The 24,913-nt window shown below is 39.9% G+C and overlaps 1 protein-coding gene and 1 pseudogene across 10 annotated transcripts in view; one reads left to right on the plus strand and one right to left on the minus strand.

Annotated features, from left to right (window-relative positions):
• The first annotated feature begins 10,620 nt into the window (after positions 1–10,620).
• Positions 10,621–24,913, plus strand: part of RUBCN (rubicon autophagy regulator) — a 63,190-nt gene continuing 48,897 nt past the window's right edge. For all 10 annotated transcript variants that reach the window (XM_090277965.1, XM_090278002.1, XM_090277984.1 and 7 more), the window contains exon 1: positions 10,621–10,859. In XM_090277965.1, coding sequence (XP_090134091.1) covers positions 10,808–10,859 — 52 coding nt within the window. In that variant the 5' untranslated portion in view covers positions 10,621–10,807. The remainder of the gene's footprint in view (positions 10,860–24,913) is intronic.
• On the minus strand, positions 17,095–17,585 carry LOC150021700 (large ribosomal subunit protein uL15 pseudogene; annotated as a pseudogene).

The raw sequence follows: 24,913 nt of genomic DNA on the forward strand, positions 1-24,913 counted from the left end.
GTTCATGTCCATAGGTCTTGCATATAAGTTCTTTGTCTTCACCCTTTCCTATATTATTCTTTACTTCCCCCTGTCTATTTTGTACCTACCAGTAATGCTTCTTAGTCCCTGCGCCATTTCCCCATTTCTCCCCCTCCCCACTCCCAGCTGACAACCCTGCAAATGATCCCGACACCTATGATTCTGTTCTTGTTCTGGTTGTCTGCTTAGTTTATTTTGTTTTTATTTTTCAGATTCAGTTGTTGATAGTTGTGAGTTTGTTGTCAATTTAATGTTTATAGTGTTGAGCTTCGTTTTCTTAAATAAGTCGCTTTAACATTTCATATAATAAGGGTTTGATGATGATGAACTCCTTTAGCTTTACCTTGTCTAGGAAGCACTTTATCTACCCTTCCATTCTAAATGATAGCTTTACTAGATAGAGTAGTCTTGGTTGTAGGTCCTTGCTTTTCATCACATTGAATACTTCTTGCCAGTCTCTTCTTACCTGCAAAGTTTCTTTTGAGAAATCAGCTGAGAGTCTTATAGGCACTCCTTGTAGGTAACTCTCATCTTTTCTCTTGCCGCTTTTAAGATTCTCTCTTTATCTTTAACCTTTGGCATTTTAATTAGGATGTGTCTTCGTGTGGTCCTCTTTGGGTCTAGCTTGTTTGGGACTCTCTGCTTCCTGGACTTGTATGTCTATTTCCTTCACCGAATTTGGGAAGTTTTCCTTCATTATTTTTTTCACATAAGCTTTCGATTTCTCGTTCTTCCTCTTCTCCTTCTGGCATCCCATATGATTCGAATCTTGACACATTTAAAGTTGTCCTAGAGGTTCCTAAGCCTCTCCTCATTTTCTTCAATTTTTGTTTTCTCATTTTGTACTGGTTGACTGTTTTTTTCTTCCTTATATCCCAAATCATTGATTTGAACCCCAGTTTCCTTCTCTTCATCATTGGTTTTGTGTGGATTTTCCTTCGTTTCATTTAGCATAGCCTTCACTTCTTCCCTTATGAGTTTGCCATACTTAAGCATATCTGTCAAGTCTGTGAGCATCCTTATCACCAGTGTTTTGAACTCTTCATCTGTTGGGTTGGCTATCTCCTCGATTGTTAGGTTGGCTATCTCCCTGTCGCTTAGTTCTCCCAATGGAACCTTGATCTATTCCCTCTTTTGGGCCATACTTCTCTGTCTCCTCATTTTGACAGGCTCCTATGTTTGTTTGACTCTGTGTCTTAGGTAGAGCTGTTGCACCTGTTACGTTCTAAGGGTATTCATCAGTATAAGGTGACCTGTTTCACCACGTTGTGCGCTGTGTGTGGGGGGAGAGGTCTGAGAGGGAACAATGCCACTTGCTCAGCACTTGCCCCTTTTCCAGGCACTTCTCCCACTTCCGTATGGGCCTAGCACCTCTCTAGCAGTTGCCCTGGCTGTTGTCCCCAGACTGGGTGGGTCTGCGGACATTCTAGGGCCGTGGAGGCCCTTTAAACAAGTAGACTTCGCTGAGAGACTGGAAGTTTCTGCTTTTGCCCCAATCCTCAGTGGTTTGCACAGTCAGAAGCAATGAGGCTTTATTGTCCCCGGTGCAGAACTGTGAGCTCTGCAGTCTAGTGTGGTGCTGGGAGTGCTCCCCAGGTGTCTCTCTCAACTTTTAAAAATGTTTGCATTTTCTGCTAGCCTGCCACTGCCGCTGCCGCTGCTGCTGCCACCATCACACCATGTCCTTTCCACCTCGACTCTGCCCCTCCTACCTGTCTGGATGAGTATTTCTTCTTTATATCTTTGTTTGTTGGACTTCCATGCAGCTTGATTTTCTGAAGCTTCTGGTTGTCTCTAGTTTTGAGGTAGTTGTATTCCTTCTTAGTTGTGGAGCAAGATGCAATGCGTCTGTCTAGGCCTCCATCTTTGCCAGAAGTCTAAAAAATAATGGTTTTCTAAATCAATCATGCCTCTATTTTTATTAGCTGACTTCTAACGTAAAAAAATTTCTTCCCCTAACTTCATCCTTCCTTTTTCTACTTATTTATTTATTTCCATACTTATTTATATAAACATATAAGTTTCCTTAGAAATTCAGACTCATTTTGGGTTCAGATAGTCTCTTCTGAAAAGCAAAGGAATGAAGAGTGTAAGGGTTGTACTTACGCTTTAGAAGAATGTAGATATGGCTACATATCATGAATTTTGATGTTCAAGTTGTTTTGGACTTGGTCAGTGGGAGACTTTCAAATTTTGAATATTTTCCAAAATGCTGCTAAGAATAATTCTGGTGAGTAATAATAAAAATTTATTTGTGACTAAAATTGATATTTGTTGATATATTCAAGAAAACTATTTCTTAAAACCAAGTTTTTGCAAATAGGTAGAAAAATTAGCTTTCAAAATTTTGTTATTTGGAGATCCAAGACAGTGAAGGAGTAAGTGGAAGCTACACTAACTTCGTCCCAGAACCAATCTGGAATTATAAATTAAATGTGGAGAAATCATCCGGAATAAACAACCGAACACTAGATGGACAGAAGCCTTATAACCACAGACAGACAGAAAAGGCCACTTCATCACAACGTGACTGGTAGAAAGTGCGGAGATATGAGAGGGCTGGCTGGCTTCCCACAGGTGGCAGCTGAAGGGACAGAGAAACATCACAGCAGCTGGGGGTTCCCTCTGAGAAGGGTGGGGTCTAAACCCCCACCTGGGCTTCCAGTCTACAGCAACAGAGTGGAGAATAAAATAGCATCCAGCTGAGAAAAATGAAAAGCCTCAGGTTTCTTTGCTGGCCTGAGAGAAATGGCTGGAGACAAAGAGCTCTTAGAGGGACCACATATGAAAATACATTGGCATGCATTTACCCTGGGCTCCAGCAGAGGGAGGGCCAAGTGGAATAGAGGCACTTAAGGAGAGTTTGGGAGGTAGCTTTGAGGCGAGAACCGAGGGAGCAGCCAACCAGGTCCCAGTGCTGACTCATCCCCCATACTGCAGGCAGACCAATCCCCTCCAAGTGGCATCAGCCTGTGGGGAAGCAATAGCCCTGACAGCAGGAATTAATCTTCCCTGCCCTTGGTGCTTAAGCCTGAAGGCTGATCACAGATTGAATAGATTAACAACTAAAGAAGGCATACAAAGACACTAGATCTCTGGTAGTCTCAAACAGGCAGCTAGGCCCAGACTAGGAGATGATCTGAAGTCACCAGGGACAGATCCAGGAAGTAAAGAAAGTGCACAGCTACAACAGCATACAACAGTATACAAGATGTGGTGGGAGGAGTGACTGTCAATCAGCTAGCTGTAGGGAAGGACCCAACAAAGAGGAACACAACAACAAACCAAAACCCAAGTACAACCAAACAGCCCAAATAAATGGCATGAAAGATATCCCAAGAGCATCAGGTTCACGAGATCAAGGAGGCTGCACCACTGAATCTCACAGGTCTCCTACCACAGAGGTCACAACATGAAGACAGGAATCAGAGAAGATCAATCTAAGAAGCAGAAACAAACAAGAAGAGTCACAAAAATGGGGAGACAAAGAAACAAACCCCCATCGAAAGGAAAGGAGGAATCCCCAGAAAGAGTACTAAATGAAATAGAGGCAAGCAAACTATCAGACATGGAATTAAAAATAATGATTATAGAGAAGCTCAATGAGCTAGGTGAGCTCAAAGAAAACTACAAAGAACTCCAGGGGAACTACAAGGAACTTACTGAGAATTACACCAGCATTAAAAATTACATAAAGTATCAATAAGAACCAGGAATAAATGAAGAATACAATTTCAGAATTGAAGAACATGGTAGAAGGAATCAAAAGCAGGCTAGAGGAAGCAGAAGATCAGATCAGTAAACTGGAGGACAATATAGAAAAAAATTCCCAGACAGTGCAACAAAATGAAAAAGACTTAAAAAGAATGAAGAGGTTTTAAGAGAGCTGCAGGACAGCATAAAATGTTATAATATCCATATATAGGAATACCAGAAAAAGAAGAGAAGTAAGGGATAGAAAACCTGTTTGAAAAAGTAATGACAGAAAACTTCCCTAACTTGATGAGAGAAAAAGTCATGCAAGTCCAGGAAGCACAGAGGGTCCCAATGAAAATGAACCCAAACAGGCTCACTCCAAGACGTATCATAATTAAAATGACAACATTCAAAGACAAAGAATGCTAAAAGCAGCAAGAGAGATACAGGTAATAACATACAAGGGAGCTCCAATAAGGCTCCAATAAGGCTATCATCAGATTTCTCAGCAGAAACACTACAAGCCAGAAGGGAATGGCAAAAAATATTCCAAGCAATGAAAAACAAAGGCCTACAACCAAGACTACTCTACCCAGCAAGGCTCTCATTCAAAATGGAAGGTGAAATAAGAAGTTTCCCAGACAAAAGAAGGCTAAAAGAATACATCTCCTCCAAACCAGCATTGCAAGAGATGCTAAAGGGTCTGCTTTAAGAAGGTGAACAAACAGAGAGAGATAGAGAGGAACACAGATACAAAGGGGAAAATCACAATGAATACCTATGAATAATAACCTTAAATGTAAATGGATCAAATGCACCAATCAAAAGACATAGGGTAGCTGAATGGATAAGAAAACACAATCCACATATATGCTGTCTATAAGAGACCCACCTCAGAACAAAAGATCTACACAGACTGAAAGTGAAGGGATGGAAAAATATTCCAAGCAAATGAACATGAAAAAAAAGCTGAGATAGCAATACTTATATCAGACAAAACAGATTTCACAGCAAAGTCCATAAAAAGAGACACAGAAGGACATTTCATAATACTTAGGGGAACCATCCATCAAGAAGATATAACCCTGGTAAACATATATGCCCTCAACATAGGAGCATCTAAATATATACGGAAAATCTTGGAGGACTTCAAGAAAGATATCAACAGCAACACACTCATAGTAGGAGACTTTAACAACCCATTGTCAACAATGGACAGATCTTTGAAACAAAAAAACACCAAGGATATTGTACTGAATAACCCTCTAGATCAAATGGACTTAATTGACATATACAGAACCTTTCACCCCAAAGAAGCAAAATGTACATACTTTTCAAATGCATACAGAATATTTTCAAAGATAGACCACATGGTAGGACACAAAACAAGCCTCAATAAATTCAAGAGAACTGAAACTATATCGAGCATCTTCTCAGATCACAATAGCTTGAAACTAGAAACTAACCTCAAGGAAAAAACTCAAAAACATCAAATTCATGGAGACTGAATAACATGCTATTAAATAATGAATGGATTAACAATGACAGCAAGGAAGAAATAAAAAAGTTTCTGGAAACAAATGAAAATGAACACACAAAAGCCCAAAACCTATGGGACAAAGTGAAAACAGTCCTGAGATGGAAGTTCATAGCAATACAGGCCTATGTAAAAAGGATAGAAGAATCTCAAATAAACATCCTAACCCTACAACTACAAGAACTAGAGGAACAACAACAAAGCCCAGGGGCAAGTGCAAGGAAGAAAATAATCAAGATCAGAGCAGAATTAAATGACATAGAGACTAAAAGAACAATTCAAAGGATTGATAAAACCAGGAGCTGGTTCTTTGAAAAGATAAACAAAATCGACAAGCCTTTAACCATGCTCATTAAGAAAAAAAGAGGGAAGACCCAAATAAACAAAATCAGAAACAAAAGCGGAGAAATCACAATCGATACCACAGCAATACAAAGGATTGTAAGAAATTACTACAAGCAACTATATGACAAGAAATTTGACAACCTGGTAGAAAAGGACACATTTCTGGAAACATATAATCTTCCAAAACTGAATCAAGAAGAAGCAGAAAACCTGAATAAACCAATAATAACTAGTGAAATTGAAGCAGTAATCAAAAAACTTCCAGCACACAAAACTACTTGATCAAATAAGTGAATTTGGCAAAATAGCAGGGTACAAATTCAATATTCAGAAATTGCAGGCATTTCTGTAAACCAACAATGAAATACCAGAGATAGAAACTAGAAAAAGAATCCCATTTACTATAGTAACAAGAAAAATAAAGGACTTAGGAATAAACTTAACCAGGGAGGTAAAAGGCCTGTACTCAGAAAACTACATGGCACTGAAGATACGAATAAATGGAAGCATATACCATGTTCATGGATAGGAAGAATCAACATCATAAAATGTCCATACTACCCAAAGCAATTTATAGATCCAATGCAATCCCTATTAAAATACCAATGACATATTTCAGAGACCTAGAACAAACACTTCAAAAATTTATATGGAACCAAAACAACCTCAAATAGCCTCAGCAATCTTGAGGAAGAAGAACAAAGTAGGAGGAATCCGAATACCTGAAAGCAAACAATATTACAAGGCCACAGTAATCAAAATAGTCTGGTACTGGCATGAGAAAAGACATAAAGCTCAATGGAGCAGAATAGAGAGCCCAGAAATAAACGCAGGTATCTATGGCCAATTAATATTTGACAAGGGGGGAAGGAACATAAAATGGAGTGAAAATGGCCTCTTCAACAAATGGTGTTGGGAGAACTGGACAGGGACATGAAAAAAAAAAAAAAATGAAGCTAGACCACCAACTTACACCATACACCAGAATAAACTCAAGATGGATCAAAGACTTAATTGTAAGGCGTGATACCATAAAAGTCATAGAGGAAAACAGAGGCAGTAAAATATCAGGTATCCCAAGCAGCAATATTTTTGCTGATATATCTCCCAGGGCAAGGGAAATATAGGAAAGAATAAACAAATGGGACTACATCAAACTAAAAAGTTTCTGTTCAGTGAAAGAAAACATCAGCAAAATGAAAGGGAACCAATCGTATGGGAAAACATATTTGCCAATGATACCTCAGACAAGGGTTTGATCTCTAAAATATATAAATAACTTATATGACTCAACACCAAGAAGACAGATAATCCAATTAAAAAATCGGCAAAAGACCTGAACAGACATTTCTCCACAGAGGATATACAGAGGGCCCATAGGCATTTGAAAGAATGCTCTACATCACTAGCCATCAGAGAGATGCAAATTAAAACCACAATGAAATACCATCTCACACCAGTCAGAATGGCCATCATTAACAAAACAACAAACATGTGCTGTTGAGGATGTGGAGAAAAGGGAACCCTAGTGCACTGTTTGTGGGAGTGCAGACTGGTGCAGCCACTGTGGGAAGCAGTATGGAATTTTCTCAAAAAAATAAAAATGGAACTGCCTTTTGATCCAGCGACTACTCTTCCTAGGATTATACCAGAAGAATCCTGAAACACCAATTCAGAAGAAACTATGCACCTCTATGTTCAAAGCAGCACTATTTACAATAGCCAAACGCTGGAAACAGCTTAAGTGCCCATCAGTGGATGAGTGGATCAAAAAACAGTGGTACATTTACACGATGGAATACTATGCAGCAGAAAGAAAGAAGGAACTCCTGCCATTTGCGACAACATGGATGGAACTGGAGAGTGTTATGCTTAATGAAATGAGCCAGGTGTTTAAAGACAAATACCATATAATCTCACCTAAGACAGGAACTTAATTAACGTAACAAACAAATGAGCAAAATAGAACAAGAGGCATTGAAACAAGGAACAGACAGTGACTAGAGAGGAGGTGGGAGGGGGAGAAGGGGGGAAAGAAGGGGAAGAGTCTAGTCAAGGAACTAATGTAAATGACCCATGGATGTGGACAACAGGGTAGGGATTGACTGTGGGAGAGGGGTGAGGTGAGTGGTGCAGGTGAGAGCAATGGGGGAAAGATGGGGCAACTGTAATAGAACAACAATAAAAAAATGGAAAAAGAATTTTGTTACTTGAAACACTGATTCTTGAGTGAAATTGGCTTTCTGCCAGTGGTTCTTTAGGACCTACTACTATTTATATAAAAATAGCATCCTGGTGATTGTTAAAACAAATAGGCTACCCTAATGAGTGTGGTCAGTTGGTCAGGCGTTGTCTGCGGTCACTGGTTTAATTCCTGACCAGGGCACATGCCTGAGCTGCGGGGTCAGTTTCCAGTTGGGGCATGTGTGAGAAGCAGTCCGTCATGTTTCTCTCTCACATGATGTTTCTCTCCTTCTCCCTCCCTTCCCTCTCTCTAAAAAATAAATAAATAAAATCTTTAAAAACAAAAACAAAAGAAGTAGGTTGATCAAGATCAAATAAACTTTTCCATGTTTCTTGACTTTTAAAATATTAATTCATCAAGCAGTTGCTAAGTAAGGCCATTTCATTTATTGAATCCTGATATTAGATATTTCTCTATATTTGACATTTCTTTTCATTTGGACCCCGGATGCACAAAGTTGGATTAATCATAATTCTGGATTCTTTACATACTTTCATCATTTTCCATGCATGGCCAATTTTCACTTAGTCGATTATGTTAAATAACAATTATTTATGATTCATAACTAATTTGATATTTATTTATTTCTGTAATTAGTTATTTTAAAAAACTGTGTACCTACAAACTCACCATTCAAAACAAAAGCTAGAACTATGACCTCACAATTCCACTTCTAGGTATGTACCCAAGAGAAACCTTTGCTTACATACAAGAGGAGACATGAAAAAGAATATTCATAGCAGCACTGCGTATGATAACAAAAACCTGGAAACAACCCAAATGCCTATCAATGAAAGACAGCATGAATAAACTGCTGTAGTCACCCAATGGACTATTACAGAGCAGTCAAAATTAATGAACTATAGTGACACACAACAATATGAATAACTGTTTTCAATGTTGTATTAAGGAGAAAAAAGAGGCCCCAAAGAATAAATACAGCTTAATATCCTTTATATAAAGTTAAAACACATAAATTTTATTTTATTTATTTAAGATTTTATTTATTTATTTTCAGAGACAGGGGAATTGAGGAAGAAAGAGAGGGAGAGAAGCATCCCGAGTGAGATACATGGACTGGTTACCTTTTGCAGTCCCCCAACTGAGGACCTGGTCTGTAACCCAGGCATGTGCCGACTGGGAATTGAACTAGCGACCTTTTGGTTCTCAGGCTAGTGCTCAATCCGTTGAGCCACACCAGGCAGGGCTAAAACACATAAAATTTAAAAAACAATACTTCTTAGGAATATAGATAGATTCAAAGAAACTATATAAAGAGGGAAGCAATGGAATCACAAGGGTTTCAGAATATGGCTACCTGGGGTGAGGGAAAGCAGAGGGATGGGTCGGGGTGGTCGACACATGGCTAGTAGTGTAGGGTACTGTCATGTTTATTAACTGAGTGCTTTAAAGAAAATACGTGTAAACCTAGACTTGGTCATGTGAGAAAAGTCCTGTTTTCCAGAACTTTTACTACAATTTTAGTTCTCTAATTCCCAGATAAAGCTGACTTTCATGTAAATATATATTAAAATCATTTGGGATTATACCGTATGACAAAAACAAGGTAAGTTCATACATTTGGAGAAACAGAGGAAGTGAAATCCCAGTGAGTAAAACGGACCCTTTCTTTATTTTTAAAAAGATTTATTTATTTTTAGAGAGAGGAAGGGAGGGAAAAATAAAGGGAGAGAAACATCCATGCGAGAGAGAAACACTGATTGTTTGCCTCATGTCTGCACCTGATCCAGACCAGACCTGCAATTCAGGCATGTGCCCTGACAGGGAATCCAACTTCAACCTTTTGCTTTGCAGAACGATGCTACACAGGTCAGGGCAAAATGGCTCCTTTCTTTAAAAGTATAACTCTTTGTTGGGAAAAATATGAGAAAGTTTGAACAAAGAGTATTTTTTATATAAATGGAAATTAGAAATCATAATTTGCATTAAGAAGCACTTTCGTTTCACTTTTTACTCACAAAAAACTATCTCAGGTTTGAAAATTCCTACAAGTCATAAATTATTTATAATGCAGTTACTATTTTTTTATGGAGTTAACCTAAATCCCTCCCTTACAGAGTTGTGCTCTGCCTCTCTCTCCAATTTCTCTTCCATTCTTCTCCTGGCTAATTCATAAGCATCCTGAAAAATTGCTCATCATCAATCCTACAGGAAACCATCCCCCAAAGCCTTTTCCTCCTGCCCTTTCTTTGTAAATCCCAAAGTAATCTGTGTGCTCTTCTGAGTTTGTGAGCTCTTCATTAAAATGCTTGAGGTTGGCCCCGGTCGTGTAGGTCAGATAATTAGAGCGTCAACCCCAGACTCCAAGGTTGCCTATTTGAGGCCCTGTCAAGACACACACAAGAGTCAACCAATGAATACATGAATAGGTGGAAAAACAAATCAATGCTTCCCTAACAACAAATTTAAAAATTTAAAATGCTTGAGGTCCCCAAACACAGCAAGTGTTAAACCAGTATAGGCTGAAGAGGGGTTAACCACAATTGGATTTCCTAGTCTAGACCTCTGACCGAGTCTGGTTCCAAGGGTGAAAAGTGACAGCAGTGTATAAGGCTCCACACCGGTAGAGACTCCAGACACAAGCGGTTGTGGGCAACTCTGTCTGGTGCACGCCCACAAGCATGACGCCAGGGCCGCAGTACTACGCCAGCTCAGCCTCGGCTTGGACAAAACAGTGCATGCTGGGAATGGCCGGGCCTTCGCAGTGCTTTCTGGGAGTTGTAGTTTTTGGAGCCGGAAGTGGGGGTGCAGGGAAAGAAACAGCTGCTGAGGCCGTACTCACTGCCGTTGTGGTCAGGCGGGTGCGGTGCATTACCCTGAGCCCATCCGTCCTGCGTTCCTCCCTTGTTCCTGGGAGGGATCCGACGACCCTGAGGGGCAAAGTGGCTGGGACGCCTCTCTTTAGAGAGGAGGCATGTCGCAACCCGGGATGGGGCCAGAGCATGCCGGAACGGAGCTTGGCGACTGCGAGGAGCGCCCTCCCGAAGAGAGCAGGTGGGCTTGGAAGGGGCCGGGGAGTCAGGGGCAAATGGGTGAGCTGGAGCACAGGGAGGCTTGGAAGGGCTCGGAGAGCTTGGGAAGTCCTGACGAGTGTAACAGACATGAGGCGACGGCGACTCCCGTGGTGACTTGTTTGGGAAGAAATTCTGAGAGGAGGGATGGGCAGGGCATGGATAGGATAGAGGAGGGAACCGGCATAGTGAGGCTGAGAGAGGGTGGGTAGGATATGTTGAGGCCAGGGGGAACAAAATTGGGTGCTGGAGAAGACGTGAATATTGAAAGGTGCTATAGTGAGATTTTCTAGGCCAGAGTCTAGAGATAGGAGTAAGGGCACAAGGTTCGTGTCCTGCCTGAAACTTGCGGTGACAGCAAGCAAGTCGGGCCAATATTACGAAGGTTGACGTTGTAAAAATTTCTGGAAGCAAAGGTTAAGCATTATGAGTGGCCTAGAAAGAAGCGTAGGCAGCGATGAGGGTGAGGAAGAAGGCGAGGAGGGCCTTTGGATGAAAGTGGGCGATTGTAATGGCAGTGTTGTGGGGCGGTGGCTTGCTAACGACTTGATGTTCCTCTCCTTCTCTTTCTCCCTCCCTTTCCCTCTCTCTAAAAATGACTAGAAATTGTGTGCATGCCCTTTGTCAATGCTGGATCCCTGTCAGAGTGGCAGGACCTCTCTGTCATTTCCTTTTCATTTTCAAACCCTTCTCTCCCTCCTCACAAAGCAGCTAAGCAATTTCCCTTTTATTTATGTGGAACTATTGTCATCGAGTTCATACTTTCTAGAAATTAGAGGGTTTAAGATTTTAAAAACTTTTAAATAGTGACTTAAATAGAAGTGCTTCTCATATTTAGGGTTTGCTTCATTATTAACTCTGATCTTAACCCTTAAGAATCAGCGGTAGTGGCAGGATAAAGCAAGTTAGGAGTCTTGTTTGACTTTTAAAATCATTCAGATACACTTATGGTCTCAGGAGCAGCTGGGGTCCAAAGACTGAAGGTAGAATATTTAATTCTGAGAAAATTGATCAGCTGTGCCTGGTGAAGACCTGGCTGTTTTAAAGGCTGACTCATTTTTTATGTTCACAGTTAGCATGTTGCCTGCTGTATAAAACTTGGACTTAACAGGACATTGGGGTTCCTGCCTGAGATCTATGAATGATGTGTTCAGTGAAACTGAACATCTTACTTCCCTTTCCATGTTTCAGTTTCTGCCTGTGTATATTTGGCTATCTATTCTTCCTCCAGATGTCTGTGAAATGCTTCGTGCATGAGGTCCCATATAAATTCTAAACAAGTCCTAGGGTTATTTTCATTTTCTTTTACCAGTATATGCGGGAGAGATTGGGTTGGAAATTCACATTCAGATTTCCTCCCCATCTAGCTGGACATCTAGTTGGGTTAGTTATTTACTTCATATATTTAAAAAACACTTATTTACCACATGCCAGGGCTGCTTAAGAGCCTTACAAGTATTAACTTATTTAATCCTTATGACAAATGAATGAGCTAGATACTCTATTATCACCATTTGACAGATGAGAAAACTGAAACGAGGATAAATAACTTGCCAAGGTCATACAGTGAATCCCTAATGGAACTGAGATTCAAACCTAGGCAACCTGGTTCCAGAGTCTGCTCTTTTCATACCTATATTATGCTGCCTCTCACTTTGCTAATATATAGTAAAAAAGAAATGTATAAGATAGTGAACTTTGTAGCATTCTTTGTCTGTTATTCAGGCCAGTATGATAATTCCTTTGCAGGTATCCTTTTCTGTCTGTTATTCTTTCCATGCTTGACTACGTATTTATTTTTCAATTACAGTTTACATTCAATATTATTTTATATTAGTTTCAGGTGTACAGCATAGTGGTCAGACAGTATATAATTTACAGAGTGATTTCCTTGATAATTCTAGTACCCACCAAGCACCATACATAGTTATTACAATATTATTGACTCTATTCCCTGTGCCGTGCTTAAATACACATGACTATTTTGTAACTACCAATTTGTATTTCTTAATCCCTTCACCTTTTTCACCCAGTCACCCAAATCCTAACCATCTGTCAAACCTCAATTTGTTCTCTGTGTCTATGAATCTGTTTCTGTTTTGTTTGTTCATTCATGCTTGACTCTTAACCAAGGAACACTAGTCAAAACTTAATTTCAGCAGTGAAATTATCCCCATAAAGCCACTCATTGTTGCTATAGTCTGCTCTCTGTGGGTTACCTCAGAATGTGTTGTTGAGGCTTCACGACGTTGATGGCCTCCTTAGCTCCAGATAGGTAACTGGAAAATGCATGCCTTGTGCCTGAGAAATGAGCCATTGTGTCTTGATTACTGCAAACCTAACCTGTATATTGCCAATAAAACACCTAATTGACAAAAAAATCTTGATGAGATGACATCTTTTTTTAGTATATGAAGGATAGAACTTTCCAATATATTTTCTGCAAGAAGTTGATGTAGTGAAATGTGCATAAACTTTATCGCCAGATAGACCTGCATTTGAATCCTAGTTCTGCTACTGAACTTGGCTCATCCTGCCTGCATAGAAAGAATGATGCCTTCCTGACTGGCAAGTTGTGAGGATTCAATAAAATAATGTGCATAAGGTTCCTCGCGGGGTGCTTGATATGTACTACATGCAAAAAATGCTACTGTCTCTTCCCCACCTTGAAATAAGGTGGGTATGTGCTCTTTTGGTTGCTGTTTGCAGTGGTATAGCTAGTTCTTCCTCCTTCCATGGCTCCATTATCTGAGTTGAGCACACTGAGGACTAGGGAGCTGGCCTAGCTTTTAACTTCATTCTTGGCATGTCATAGGTTCCCCTGTTGTTTCCACCTAGTTCGTTATCACTCTAGCAAAATCCGGTAGTGCTTAGGAATGACACTTCATTTTTCCTAGTGTTTCCTAAGTGCCAGTTCTTTTTGGAGATTTTTTTCTGGTGAAAGTACTAACCAATTAAAAAAATGGTTCTTGCCCTGGCTGGTGTGCCTTAGTGGAATGAACACCACCCTGCGAACCAAAGCTGTTGCTGGTTCAATTCTTCATCAGGGCACATGCCTGGGTTGTGGGCCAGGTCCCCAGTTGGGAGCATGTGAGAGGCAACCCCACATTGATGTTTCTCTCCATTTCTTTCTCCCTTCCCCTCTCTCTTAAAATCAATAAATAAATGACCTTTAAAAAAGAAAGATTCTATCTTTAAAAAAAAGTTTCTTCTAGCATTGCTCTGTTACCCTAGACTATGTGTGCACTTGGAACCCAGCTACATGTACAGTTTTCCTGGTGCGGTGATCTAGATAAGAATCGCAATTCAAGTATTAAGATTCTTCTTAGTGTCTCTAAACTGAGCTCATTCTATTGACCAAAACCTTTTCCTCTTTGGTTTTCTATTGCATTTAATAGAATTTTCCACTTAAGCCAGAAGCCTCAGAGTAAATTTTTTTTTTTTTATCCTCACCTGAGGACATTTCTTTTTTCCATTGCTTTTAGAGAGAAAGGAAGGGAGAGACAGAAAGGAGGGAGAGTAACATTGATGCGAGACAGAGAAGCATCGATTGGTTGCATCTCCTCTAGTACACACCCATACAAGGGATAGGTGCCCGGATCGGGGATCGTAGCATCCGGACTGTATTGTGGGTTGCATGGGGTGCACCTGGCCTGGGGATCAACTGGCAACCTAGGTATGTGCCCTGATCAGGAATTGTACCTGCAACCTTTCAGTTATGGGACAACATTCCAACCAACTGAGCCACACAGGCCAGGGCCAGAGTGAAATTTGATGATACCTTCCTCTGCATTTTTCATATCCAAACAGTCACCAGGTCCTCTGAATTCTGTTCCTGATTTTTCTCTTGAAGCTTTATTTTTTTCTCCATTTCCAAATATATTGATTTATAGTAATGAAAAATCCAGAGAGTAGTATTGTTTGTGCTTAAACAAAAATTTGTCCTTATCTGTGTGGTCTTTGTTCTGGTATGTTGGCTTCATTCTTCATTTTCAGGCAGCCCTTTCCACAGAGCAACCCTTAGCAATTTCAGGTTTAGCAATTCCAACTTTAAAAAAAAGAAAAGAAAAGAAAGAATGCAGTTTCAATAGGTATAGCAAAAGCAAAATTCTGGGCTGCCTCTTTTTAGACTGACTTGAGCTGTGTTGCTGTTCCAGGGTATGGAATATGCTGCTGAGTCAGGCCTAAATTATGTGCCTAACCTCTGGGTTCTGGGTAAAGTGATACTTCCTAAGAACTTTATGGGCCAGAGTAAGTGACAGAGGTATGATTTCCCTGTGGAAAATTGAGGTTCTGTTACCAAAAGAAAGGGTCATGAATTCTGGGCAGATATAAACAAACCATTCACTGAAGACCCTTATTGTGGATTATTTTGGCAGCCTCTTAACTAATCTCCCAATCTGAATTCAGGTCCCCAATTCCAGATGACCTCTACACTGCTATTATTTTAATTTTTCAGAAGCAAAGTTACTGTAGTATTTTGCTCAGAAATGTTCAGTGGTTTCTCATTAAAAATATAAAATAATCAAAACTCCTTCCCTCGTATTCAATCTGTACCTTAACTCCTATGAGTTCCAGTTACAAAACCATGCATTCACTCGCTCTCACATCCCCTTCCTCACCATTCTCGTTCTTGCTCCTCTACATTCCCTGTAATACCTCCTCCTTTGCTTGGAGAGCTCTTAGTCATCCTTTAAATAATGTTCCTTTGGAAGGCATCCTTTAACTGTCCTTTTTCATCTCTTATTATAGCATTTCTCACTTTATAGCATTTTACGAGAGTGCCCATTTTTCCCATTGCATTCTGTGTACCCTGAGAGATGGGGACTCTTTCTCTTTAACCACCATAAGCCTAGCATAGCGTCTAACATATAATTGATGTTTAGTGAATATTTGTTGAAGGAATGAAAATAGTAACGATGTGGCCATGCCTTATATTTGTGCAGGTGCCAGTGGTACTGTTGCCATTGAAAGGGCCTCTTTTGTTCCATTTCTCCCTATTCATTACCATGCTAGGAGTTGATAATTTATATAGCACTGGCAGCAAAGCAGGATAATTACATGACTTTTGAACAAACCATACTGCTAGTCCAATTATTAATACAAGAAGGCCCAACTGAAACATACTCCTAGAGTTCTTGGGGACAAATGCTATTGTCAGAACCCAGAAAGGGGAAGTGTATCAGCTGACAGCAAGGTTCCTAAGCTGAAATTTTTCTCAGTATCTACACTCCCCACAGCTGTTTCCGCTTTTTAAAAACTTATTTATTTATTTACTTATTTTTAGAGGGGGAGGGAGGGAGAATGAGAGGGAGAGAGAAAGAGAAGGAGAGAAACATTGATGCACGAGAGATACATTGATCCTCTCACATACCCCCAACTGGGGACCTGGCCCACAACCCAGGCATGTGTCTTGACCAGGAATCAAACCAGTGACCTTTTGGTTCTCAGGTTGGTGCTCAATCCATTCATCACACTAGCCAGGGCTGTTTCTGCTTTTTATAGCTACTTTATCACTTCTTCCACTAAATAGAGTTTTTTTCCTGTTTTTTTTCTGTTTTGTTATTTTCGTTAAGTTTCATCAACCTTCCTGGGTGGTTATAGGACAGCTCTGTCCAACATGATACCATTAGCCACATATGGTTATTTAAGTTTAAATTAATTAAAATTAAATACAATTTAAAATTTCTTTAGTCATACTACTCAGATTTCAAGGGCTTAATGGCTAGTGGCTGGCATATTGGACAATGCAGATATAGAACATTTCCAGCATCACTGAAACTTCAATTGAACAGTGCTGTTACAGATATAAGTCTGAATTTCTCAGGAAACTACAGCATACTTACGTGTTTTTAGTTCCTCTATATTGGGCACATTTGAAGTTTAACCCATAATTGATTGGGAGGAGACAAGATTATTAAAGGAAGTCATAAATTGTAGTGACTAAATAGGGACTTGACAAACTATCTCTCAGAGTTTGTGGAACTCATAACAACCCTGCTGGATTGTAGGACTGAAGACAGTTTTTACTAGGAAATAGTCAGTAGAATCCCATGATTTCTAAAGGGTTTTAAGACAATCTCCCTATCTGTGAGCTCTCTCATTTGGATTCGTTCGAGAAGAAAGCAGTAAGATTCATAATGATTCCTCTTCCATTCCCCGTCAATACCATTCATTATTTTATTTTTGCCTTTTTTTTTTTTTAAGCACTGTGAGAATTTAATGAACTCCCCTCCATGTGGCTTCAAGCTACCAGCACACAGGCCCCACCAACACTTTTAATCTTCTCTTCGGCTCTTCTGCTGAAGAATTTGGCCTTCACAATGACAGGCTGCTTTGGGAGCTCTCCCTTCCCCAAAACTTTGTAGTAGCCCAATCGCACCACATCAACGATGGGAGCGACTCCGGTCTTGCTTTTCGCAGCATTTACCCATGTCTGCTCACTGACCATGGTCCACAGTTTGTCAAGGTTGACAGTGGGGCAGAAGCTCTGGTTCCTCTTTAAGTGGAAATGCCTCATACCAACTTTCCCAAAGTAGCCTGGGTGATATTTGTCGAAGTTGATCCTGTGATGATGCAAGCCACCAGCATTACCTCGGCCTCCTGGGTGCTTCCTGTGCTTGCCAATACAGCCATGGCCATGGCTCACGTGGCCCCTAAGTTTCCGGGTCTTCCTCAGTCTGGATGGCATGTTGATGGCCGAAATGCAAGAGGGCTATTTTTGCCTTCTTAAGAGTCCTTTGAGAATTTAAACTTCCATGGATTTTTTTTTTCTATTTGTTTGTTCTCCTCTTGTTTTTTGCTCAGCTGTGCTTTCTGGCCAGGCACTATGTCTGTACTACTTTTACTTTTGAGGATTTATTGACTTCTGTGTCTGTGTGCCTCAGTGCAAGGCCAATTTTTTAATAATTAATTAATTAATTGTTTATTCAATTACAGTTGTCCCAGTATTTTTCCCCCTTTTGTCCCCTAGACATTTGAATTAAGAGAAGTTAATCCTACATATCTGGCTGGATCAGACATGTATCCTAGTCTTTTTCTTTTTTAAGTATATTTTATTGATTATGTTATTACAATAGTTCCAATTTTTACCCCCTTTGCTCCCCTATGCCCTGTACCTCCCTTTGCCCAGCAATCCCACCCCCCTCAGTTCATGTCTGTGGGTTGTGCATGTAAGTTCTTTGGCTTCAACCTTTCCTATATTATTATTATTTTAATTAATTAATTTTTTATAACAATAAAAAATAACAATTCTCGCCTCTCAGACTTAAAACCCTTTATAATCTTATAAAGGACGATGGGCGAAGGTCTCGTGTTCCTCTAGCTGCTTCAAGCTGGACATGGTCGTTGTCCTACCTACCCTTGGGTCCAGAAATCCCTAATAAGAATGGGGGTGTGGAGGGAAGGGTGACCTTCCCATATAGGGAAGGATCGTGCAGACTTCAGGCTGGTTGGCTGTCCTGAGGCAACGCCATGCTCGGTTTAACAGTCTGGCATCCTTGTTGTATTCTGGGGACAACAGATTTGGCAACAGGGTTAAAAGACATCATTCAATCCATAACCACTAGATGACAAAAGGTAGGTATTAATTTTTCAACGTCCCACATTAAGGAAAAAGAAGGCTTCTTTGGAGGAAGGTATGCAGGGCACGTCACACCCGTCTAGAACCCTTTTGCCCACTATACTTAGTTTGGGCTGAGGGGAATATTTTAGGTTTCCCCCCTTCTCAGACCTCTGGACCCTTTCTGTCCAAGCCATTAGGACAGAAAAGAGAAATCAGTTTTAAAGTGAAGCCCACAGACCACCCCATGCTTCACCAATCCAGCCACTTCGTTCAGCCAAACCATTGAGTCTCAGGAGGCAGCGATGCAGACAGGATTAAGTGAGGGCTATATGTACAGACAGTCACTCAGGTTATAAGATCATAGGCTTATGCCCTATGAAAACAGAACACACATGTTAATTTATGTAACATAACCCACAAACCAGTCTCTAAATCTGCAAGACTGTCTTATTGGAAAGACATCCATTTGCAAGGCATTTGACATTCTTCTTGCCTGTAAATTAAGCATCTTTGTTGGTGTCACAGACCTAGTTTAACTTTCCAATGAAAACAAACTTTAAGTGAAAATAAACTTTAAAGACAGCTGCACTATATAGTCTACCACTGAACATTGTGACTTTTCTTGAATTACGATTTTTCTCCTTAAGATTACCCTCCTTGTCATTAAAGGGACTGCATTAAGTCCAATTTTAATTTATCCTGTTCATTTGCATAAACACAACAAGAGCAGCAAATGATCACATATGATCTTTACATCTGCTTTGCTGGAACTTACACAAGGAAACTTTAGGGTGACTTTCAGTCTGCCCTTCGGGGCACAGGGGCTGAGCCACATTCAGCCTTGCCTGTAAACACCTGTCTTTGCCAAGTCTTTCAGGTTTTCCAGTGTGCAAAGCCAATTTTTTAAAGTATATCTTACTGATTATATTGTTACAGTTGTCCCAGTTTTTCCCCCTTGTCCACCCTCTGCTTGGTACCACTCTTAGTTTATGTCCATGGGTCATGCATGTAAGTTCTTTGGCTTCTCCATTCCCTATACTATTCTTAACATCCCCTGGTCTGTCTTTTTTTTTTTTTAAGATTACTTTGCATATCTAAGTTATTTATTTGTTTGCTTGTTTATTTTATTTTTAGAGAGAGGGGAAAGGAGAAAGAGAGGGAGAGAAACATCACTGTGTGGTTGCCTCTCACTCGTGCCCCCAACTGGGAACCTGACGAGCAACCTAGTAATGTGCCCTGACTGGGAATCAAACCAGCAACCTTTGGCTCGCAGGACGATGCTCAATCCACTGAGCCACAGCAGCCAGGCTTCCCCTGCTCTATTTTGTACCTACCAATTATGCTTCTTGATCCCTGCACCTCCTCCCCCATTTTCCTCCTCCCTGCTGATAACCCTCCAAATGATCTTCATATCTATGATTCTGTCCCTTTTCTACTTGTTTGCTTAGTTTGTTTTTGTCTTCATTTTTTAGATTTTTTTGTTGATAGTTGTGAATTTGTTATTTTAATGTTAATAGTTTTGATCTTCTTTTTCTTAAATAAGTCCCTTTAACATTTCATATAAGGGTTTGGTGATGATGAACTCCTTTAGCTTTACCTTGTCTAGGAAGCACTTTATCTGCCCTTCCATTCTAAATGATAGCTTTGCTGGATAGAGTAATTTTGGTTGTAGGTCCTTGCTTTTCATCACTTTGAATACTTTTTGCCAGTCCCTTCTTGCCTGCACAGTTTCTTTTGAGAAATCAGCGTACAGTCTTATGGGAGCTCCTTTGTAGGTAACTCTCTTCTTTCCTCTTGCTGCTTTTAAGATTCTCTCTTCCTCTTTAACCTTTGATATTTTAATTATGATGTATCTTGGTGTAATCTTCTTTGAGTCCAACTTGTTTTAGACTCTCTGTGCTTCTTGGACTTGTATGTCTATTTTCTTTTCCAAATTAAGGAAGTTCTCTTTCATTATTTTTTCAAGTAAGTTTTCAATTTCTTGCTCTTCCTCTTATCCTCTGCCATCCCTATTATTCAGATGTTGGCACTTTTAAAGATGTCCTAGAGTCTTCTTAAACTCTCTTCATTTTTTTTTGAATTGTTATTTCCTCATTTTGTTGTGGTTGAATGTTTATTTTTCCTTATGTTCCAAATCATTGATTTGAATCTGGCTTCCTTCCCTTCACTATTGGTTTCCTGTGGATTTTTCTTTATTTTACTTAGTGTAGCCTTCATTTCTTCTCGTATGCTTTTGCTGTATTCAATGAGACCTCTGAGCATTTTGATCACCACTGTTTTGAACTCTGCATCTGATAAGTTGTCTATCTCTGCTTTGCTTAGCTCTTTTTCTGGGGTTCTGTTCTGTTTCTTCATTTAGGCTACATTTCTTTGTCTCCTCAATTTGTTAGCCACCCTGTGTATGTTTCTGTGTATTAGGTAGAGCTGCTTTGCCTTCCTGTCTTTGTGCACCTGTTAAGTTGTATGGGGCAGAGCCTTGGGTATTTGCCAGAGTGCGGCAACTCGCTTCACCGCTCTGTGGCTCCGTGTGTGTGGGGAGAGAGGGTTTGGAGATGGGATAATGCTGTTGCTGCCTGACTGCTGGAGGCTTGCCTGGCACTCGCCCCATTTCCAGTCACTTCCTGTATGCAGCTGGCACACCTCCAGCTGCTGTCCTGGTGGTGCTTCCCAGAGTGAGTGAGTTTGTGTACATTCTGGGCTGGACAGTCCCCGCCTGTCGGACTTCGTTGTCGGACTTCCATGTAGTTTGATTTTCTGGCAATTCTGGTGTTTTTTGTTTTGAGGTTAGTTGTGATCCTTCTTATGGTTGTGCAAGGAGGTGAAGCGTGTCTCCCTATGCCTCCATCTTGACCAGAAGTCCTCAAGGCCAATTTTTGTGAATGTTCTATGAGTGTTTTAAAAGTGTTCTCAGGATGTAGCTTTCTAGATGTAATAGAACAGCTTTGTTATTTATATATTATTCGGCTCTTCTTATCACTTTTTTACTTTTGGTTTTTATGATCTGAATGTTAATCCCCTGTTATCATTGTTTTCTTTCTTTTTTTTAAATGTATTTTATTGATTATATTGTTACAATAGTTCCAACTTTCTCCCCTCCATTGTTTTCTCATTTCATTTTTCTTTTTATTTTTTTCTTCAGTTTTTGTTTTGTGTGTGTATTTTGTTTTATGTATTTTGAGGCCATGTTATTAGATACATAAAAATTAATGAGAGCTATATTTTTGTTATGCCCTCTTTGTCTTTAGTGTGATTCTTGCCTTGAATACAACCTTTCTATTAATATCATAATTTCCTCTTGCCTTTTTGTTTGATTGGCTCTTTCATTTCAATTAGTGAGTTTATTCTATTGACATTTATTTTTATTTCATATCTGTTTGGTCTTAATTTTATCATCTTTAAAAATGACTTATGGGGGATGGGTGTAGGTGGAAGAGGGGATAGAGGGGGTAAATGATGATGGTCAGAGACTTGACTTGGGTGGTGAACACACTACATCTAGTGTATAGATGATGTATTGTAGAATTGTGCACCTGAAACCTGTATAATTTTGTGAACCAGTGTCACCCCATTAAATTCAATAAAAATGACTTTAATAATGTTCTCTTGCTGTTTCCTTCCCTCAGCAGTTTTGAAGGTAGTTTAATTTTAGTTCTAATGATGGCCACCTTTTACTTTAAAATAGTATCCTTGAAACTGAGGTGACTGAAGCACTGTCTTTCCTCCTCTGCCTCTGCTATTGAGGGGGTGGTATGTGCCTCCTTTACCATGCTTGTAAAGCACTCTGCTACTCAAGACAACATAAGGTGTGACTGTAAGGTAATGAAGTTGGCTTTCTTATATGACCATGAAATCAACCTTATTGTGTTGCAGTAAAACTTATATGTTTCTTGCACTCTATCAAGTAAGCAGATTTGAGTCTCTCTTATGTACAAGGTACATCCAATACTGAGGAAGTCTCTTCCAGCTAGTCTTCTTCAGTGAGAGCACCATGAAGGTAAGCAGGGCCTTGGAATCTGTGCTCACTAAGAAGAAATTTGACCTTAGTTTAAATGCATTTGAGATCGCCTTAAGATGCGGAGCACTGTGACCAGTATTAATTATGTTGCAGACTGTCTAATCACAGTAGCTTTTTGTAGGATTTCCTCTGAAGCAGAATGGGTAAAAAGGCTTTCTACTAGGTATGCCTTCTGATTTAGTTTGATTTATTAGATTTATGCAATGGAAGTTCAAAAGTAAAGGAGAAAAGGGAAGGAACATTTCTATAGATTTCTACATTTTGAAGCAGTTGTTAACTTCATTTTACAAGTGGGGGAACTGAAGCGTAAAGCGTTTAAATGGCTTCCTCAAAGATGCACACCCAGTTTGTGGAGACCTATGATTCAAATTTAGGTTGGCTTGACTGTGAAGCTTGATCTTTTTCCACTGAATTACATTTTCTCTCTGCTTACTAAAAATACAAATATAATAGAAAATACATGGTCCCTGTCTTTCAGGAACGAAACCACATACTATGAAATAACAATGTTTTCTTTAAAGGATTATTAGGAGGAATGATATTTTGACAGTGTATGAAATGAGGTTTCTTACAAAGGATTTATAACAAGTCAGATTATTTATAATTTTTTGGGAAAAGGTTGAATTAAAGTTGAGCTGAATCCCTGAATGGGACAAGACGAGAAGCCTTCCAAGTGGAAAGATATGCATGAATAAAATCATGGTAGTAGGTGTGAGGTTAGTGTGTTTGTAATAAAGTCTATGAGAGAGTAGGGGAGAGAGGGGTAGGCTGTATTCACATTGAGAATACTGAACAGGAAAGTTGGTATTTAGATTAGGCACACAGGATAGGGAATTTTGAACTCCATACTAAGGCGTTCAATGGTTAGGTTTCTAACATAAAGGATTTTACTTCCTTTTTTTAAATCTACTTGTTGAAATTCAATAAATTTGATATTATTCAAATTTAGTGTGATTGGTGAGACATTTTACACAGCATGCCTACAAGTACTGCTCATTCTCTCCTAGACATTAAGATTCTGCTGTCAGCCATTAAAGGAATGGTACTCTCCAGTGATTAGGTTCTCCTAAGTGCACCAGAGTGGAGAGACGATAAAATAGTCAAGTACTTATGGTTTTATCTGTAAGCATATTATTTCTTTTAAAAACATCAATATTTAACTACATATTTTACAAGTTAGTTTATAATTAAAAACAGAAAATAGAGCCAGATAAGAAGAAAATTGCTACCTCAGTGTTACCAATAATTATTTTACTTAATTATGTTTTTCTGTACTTTAAGAAAGAACCCATTACTTCTGTTAGATTCATGTGAGGAAGAAGGGAAGAGATGTGTAAATGAGTTCAAAGCCTTTATTGGGGATGTTCAGGTAGGTGGGCTGAGTCTGGAGTAACTGCAGTGCCAAAAGAAGAGGTAGAGGGTCTTAAGGGTGTCAATAGACCCCAGGGGGTGTAAGTCACCCTGCTGGTTGGTTCTAGTCGTCCAGGATGTAGGTGAAACAACAGTGTCCTCTGGTTAGGGATGGTTCCTTGGGGAACAGAAAATCCAGGAGATTTTTGGCCCTTGTTTCTGGGAAATGCTCAAGGGAGAGGGAAACCAATTCTCAGCAGGATGCTGGCAGCTTTGCCTTGGTTGCCTCAGATAATAGGGAACCTTGTGATCAGGTACATGGCCGGTGACGCAAACCCTCTTTGTTTCAGCACAGGTGGCGGCTCAGGTCCTGTGTGACTGCAGACCAGTTTCCAAGAACACAGTGACCACTGGCTGTAGCCTGTTTTGCAAGGCCTGACAGAGGTGGCACATCACGGGGCAGGCAACATGTCAGTCTCTAGCCCTACCAACTTCTTTCCAGGAAGTGCTTTCCCGCACTAAAAGTACCAGATGCTTGCCTGACCACAAACTTTGAGCATAAGATGCCCTTTATACTTGAGTATTTAAAAAATCCTCATGATATTTTTTAGCTTCTTGTTTACTAACTTTGTTCACATTATTGATTTTTCATTAGTTGACAGCCTCAAAGAAGGCCTACGCAGCTCTTTTCTACTTCCCTTCATATAACCAAAAGTAACCACTATTAACATTATTTCTCAGTATTTTTTTAAAGACTTTATTTACTTATTTTTAGAGAGAGGAGCAGGGAGGGAGAAAGAGAGGGAGAGAAACATCAATGTGAGAAACACTGACTGGTTGCCTTGTTTTAAAAAAAAAATATTTTATTGATTATGCTATTACAGTTGTCCCAATTTTTCCCCCTTTGCCCCCCACAACTTGGTACCCACATTTCCTCCTGCAGTCTCCCCCTTAGTTCATGTCCGTGGGTCATGCATATAAGTTCTTTGGCTTCACATTTCCTATACTATTCTTAACATCGTCCTGTCTGTTTTGTACCTACCAATTATGCTTCTTAATCCCTGCACCTTTTCCTCCATTCTTCTCTTCCCTCCCCACTGATAACCCT

This window comes from Furipterus horrens, unplaced genomic scaffold (assembly GCF_987537825.1).
Source record: "Furipterus horrens unplaced genomic scaffold, mFurHor1.1.pri manual_scaffold_1, whole genome shotgun sequence".
In the NCBI taxonomy this organism is placed as follows: domain Eukaryota; kingdom Metazoa; phylum Chordata; class Mammalia; order Chiroptera; family Furipteridae; genus Furipterus; species Furipterus horrens.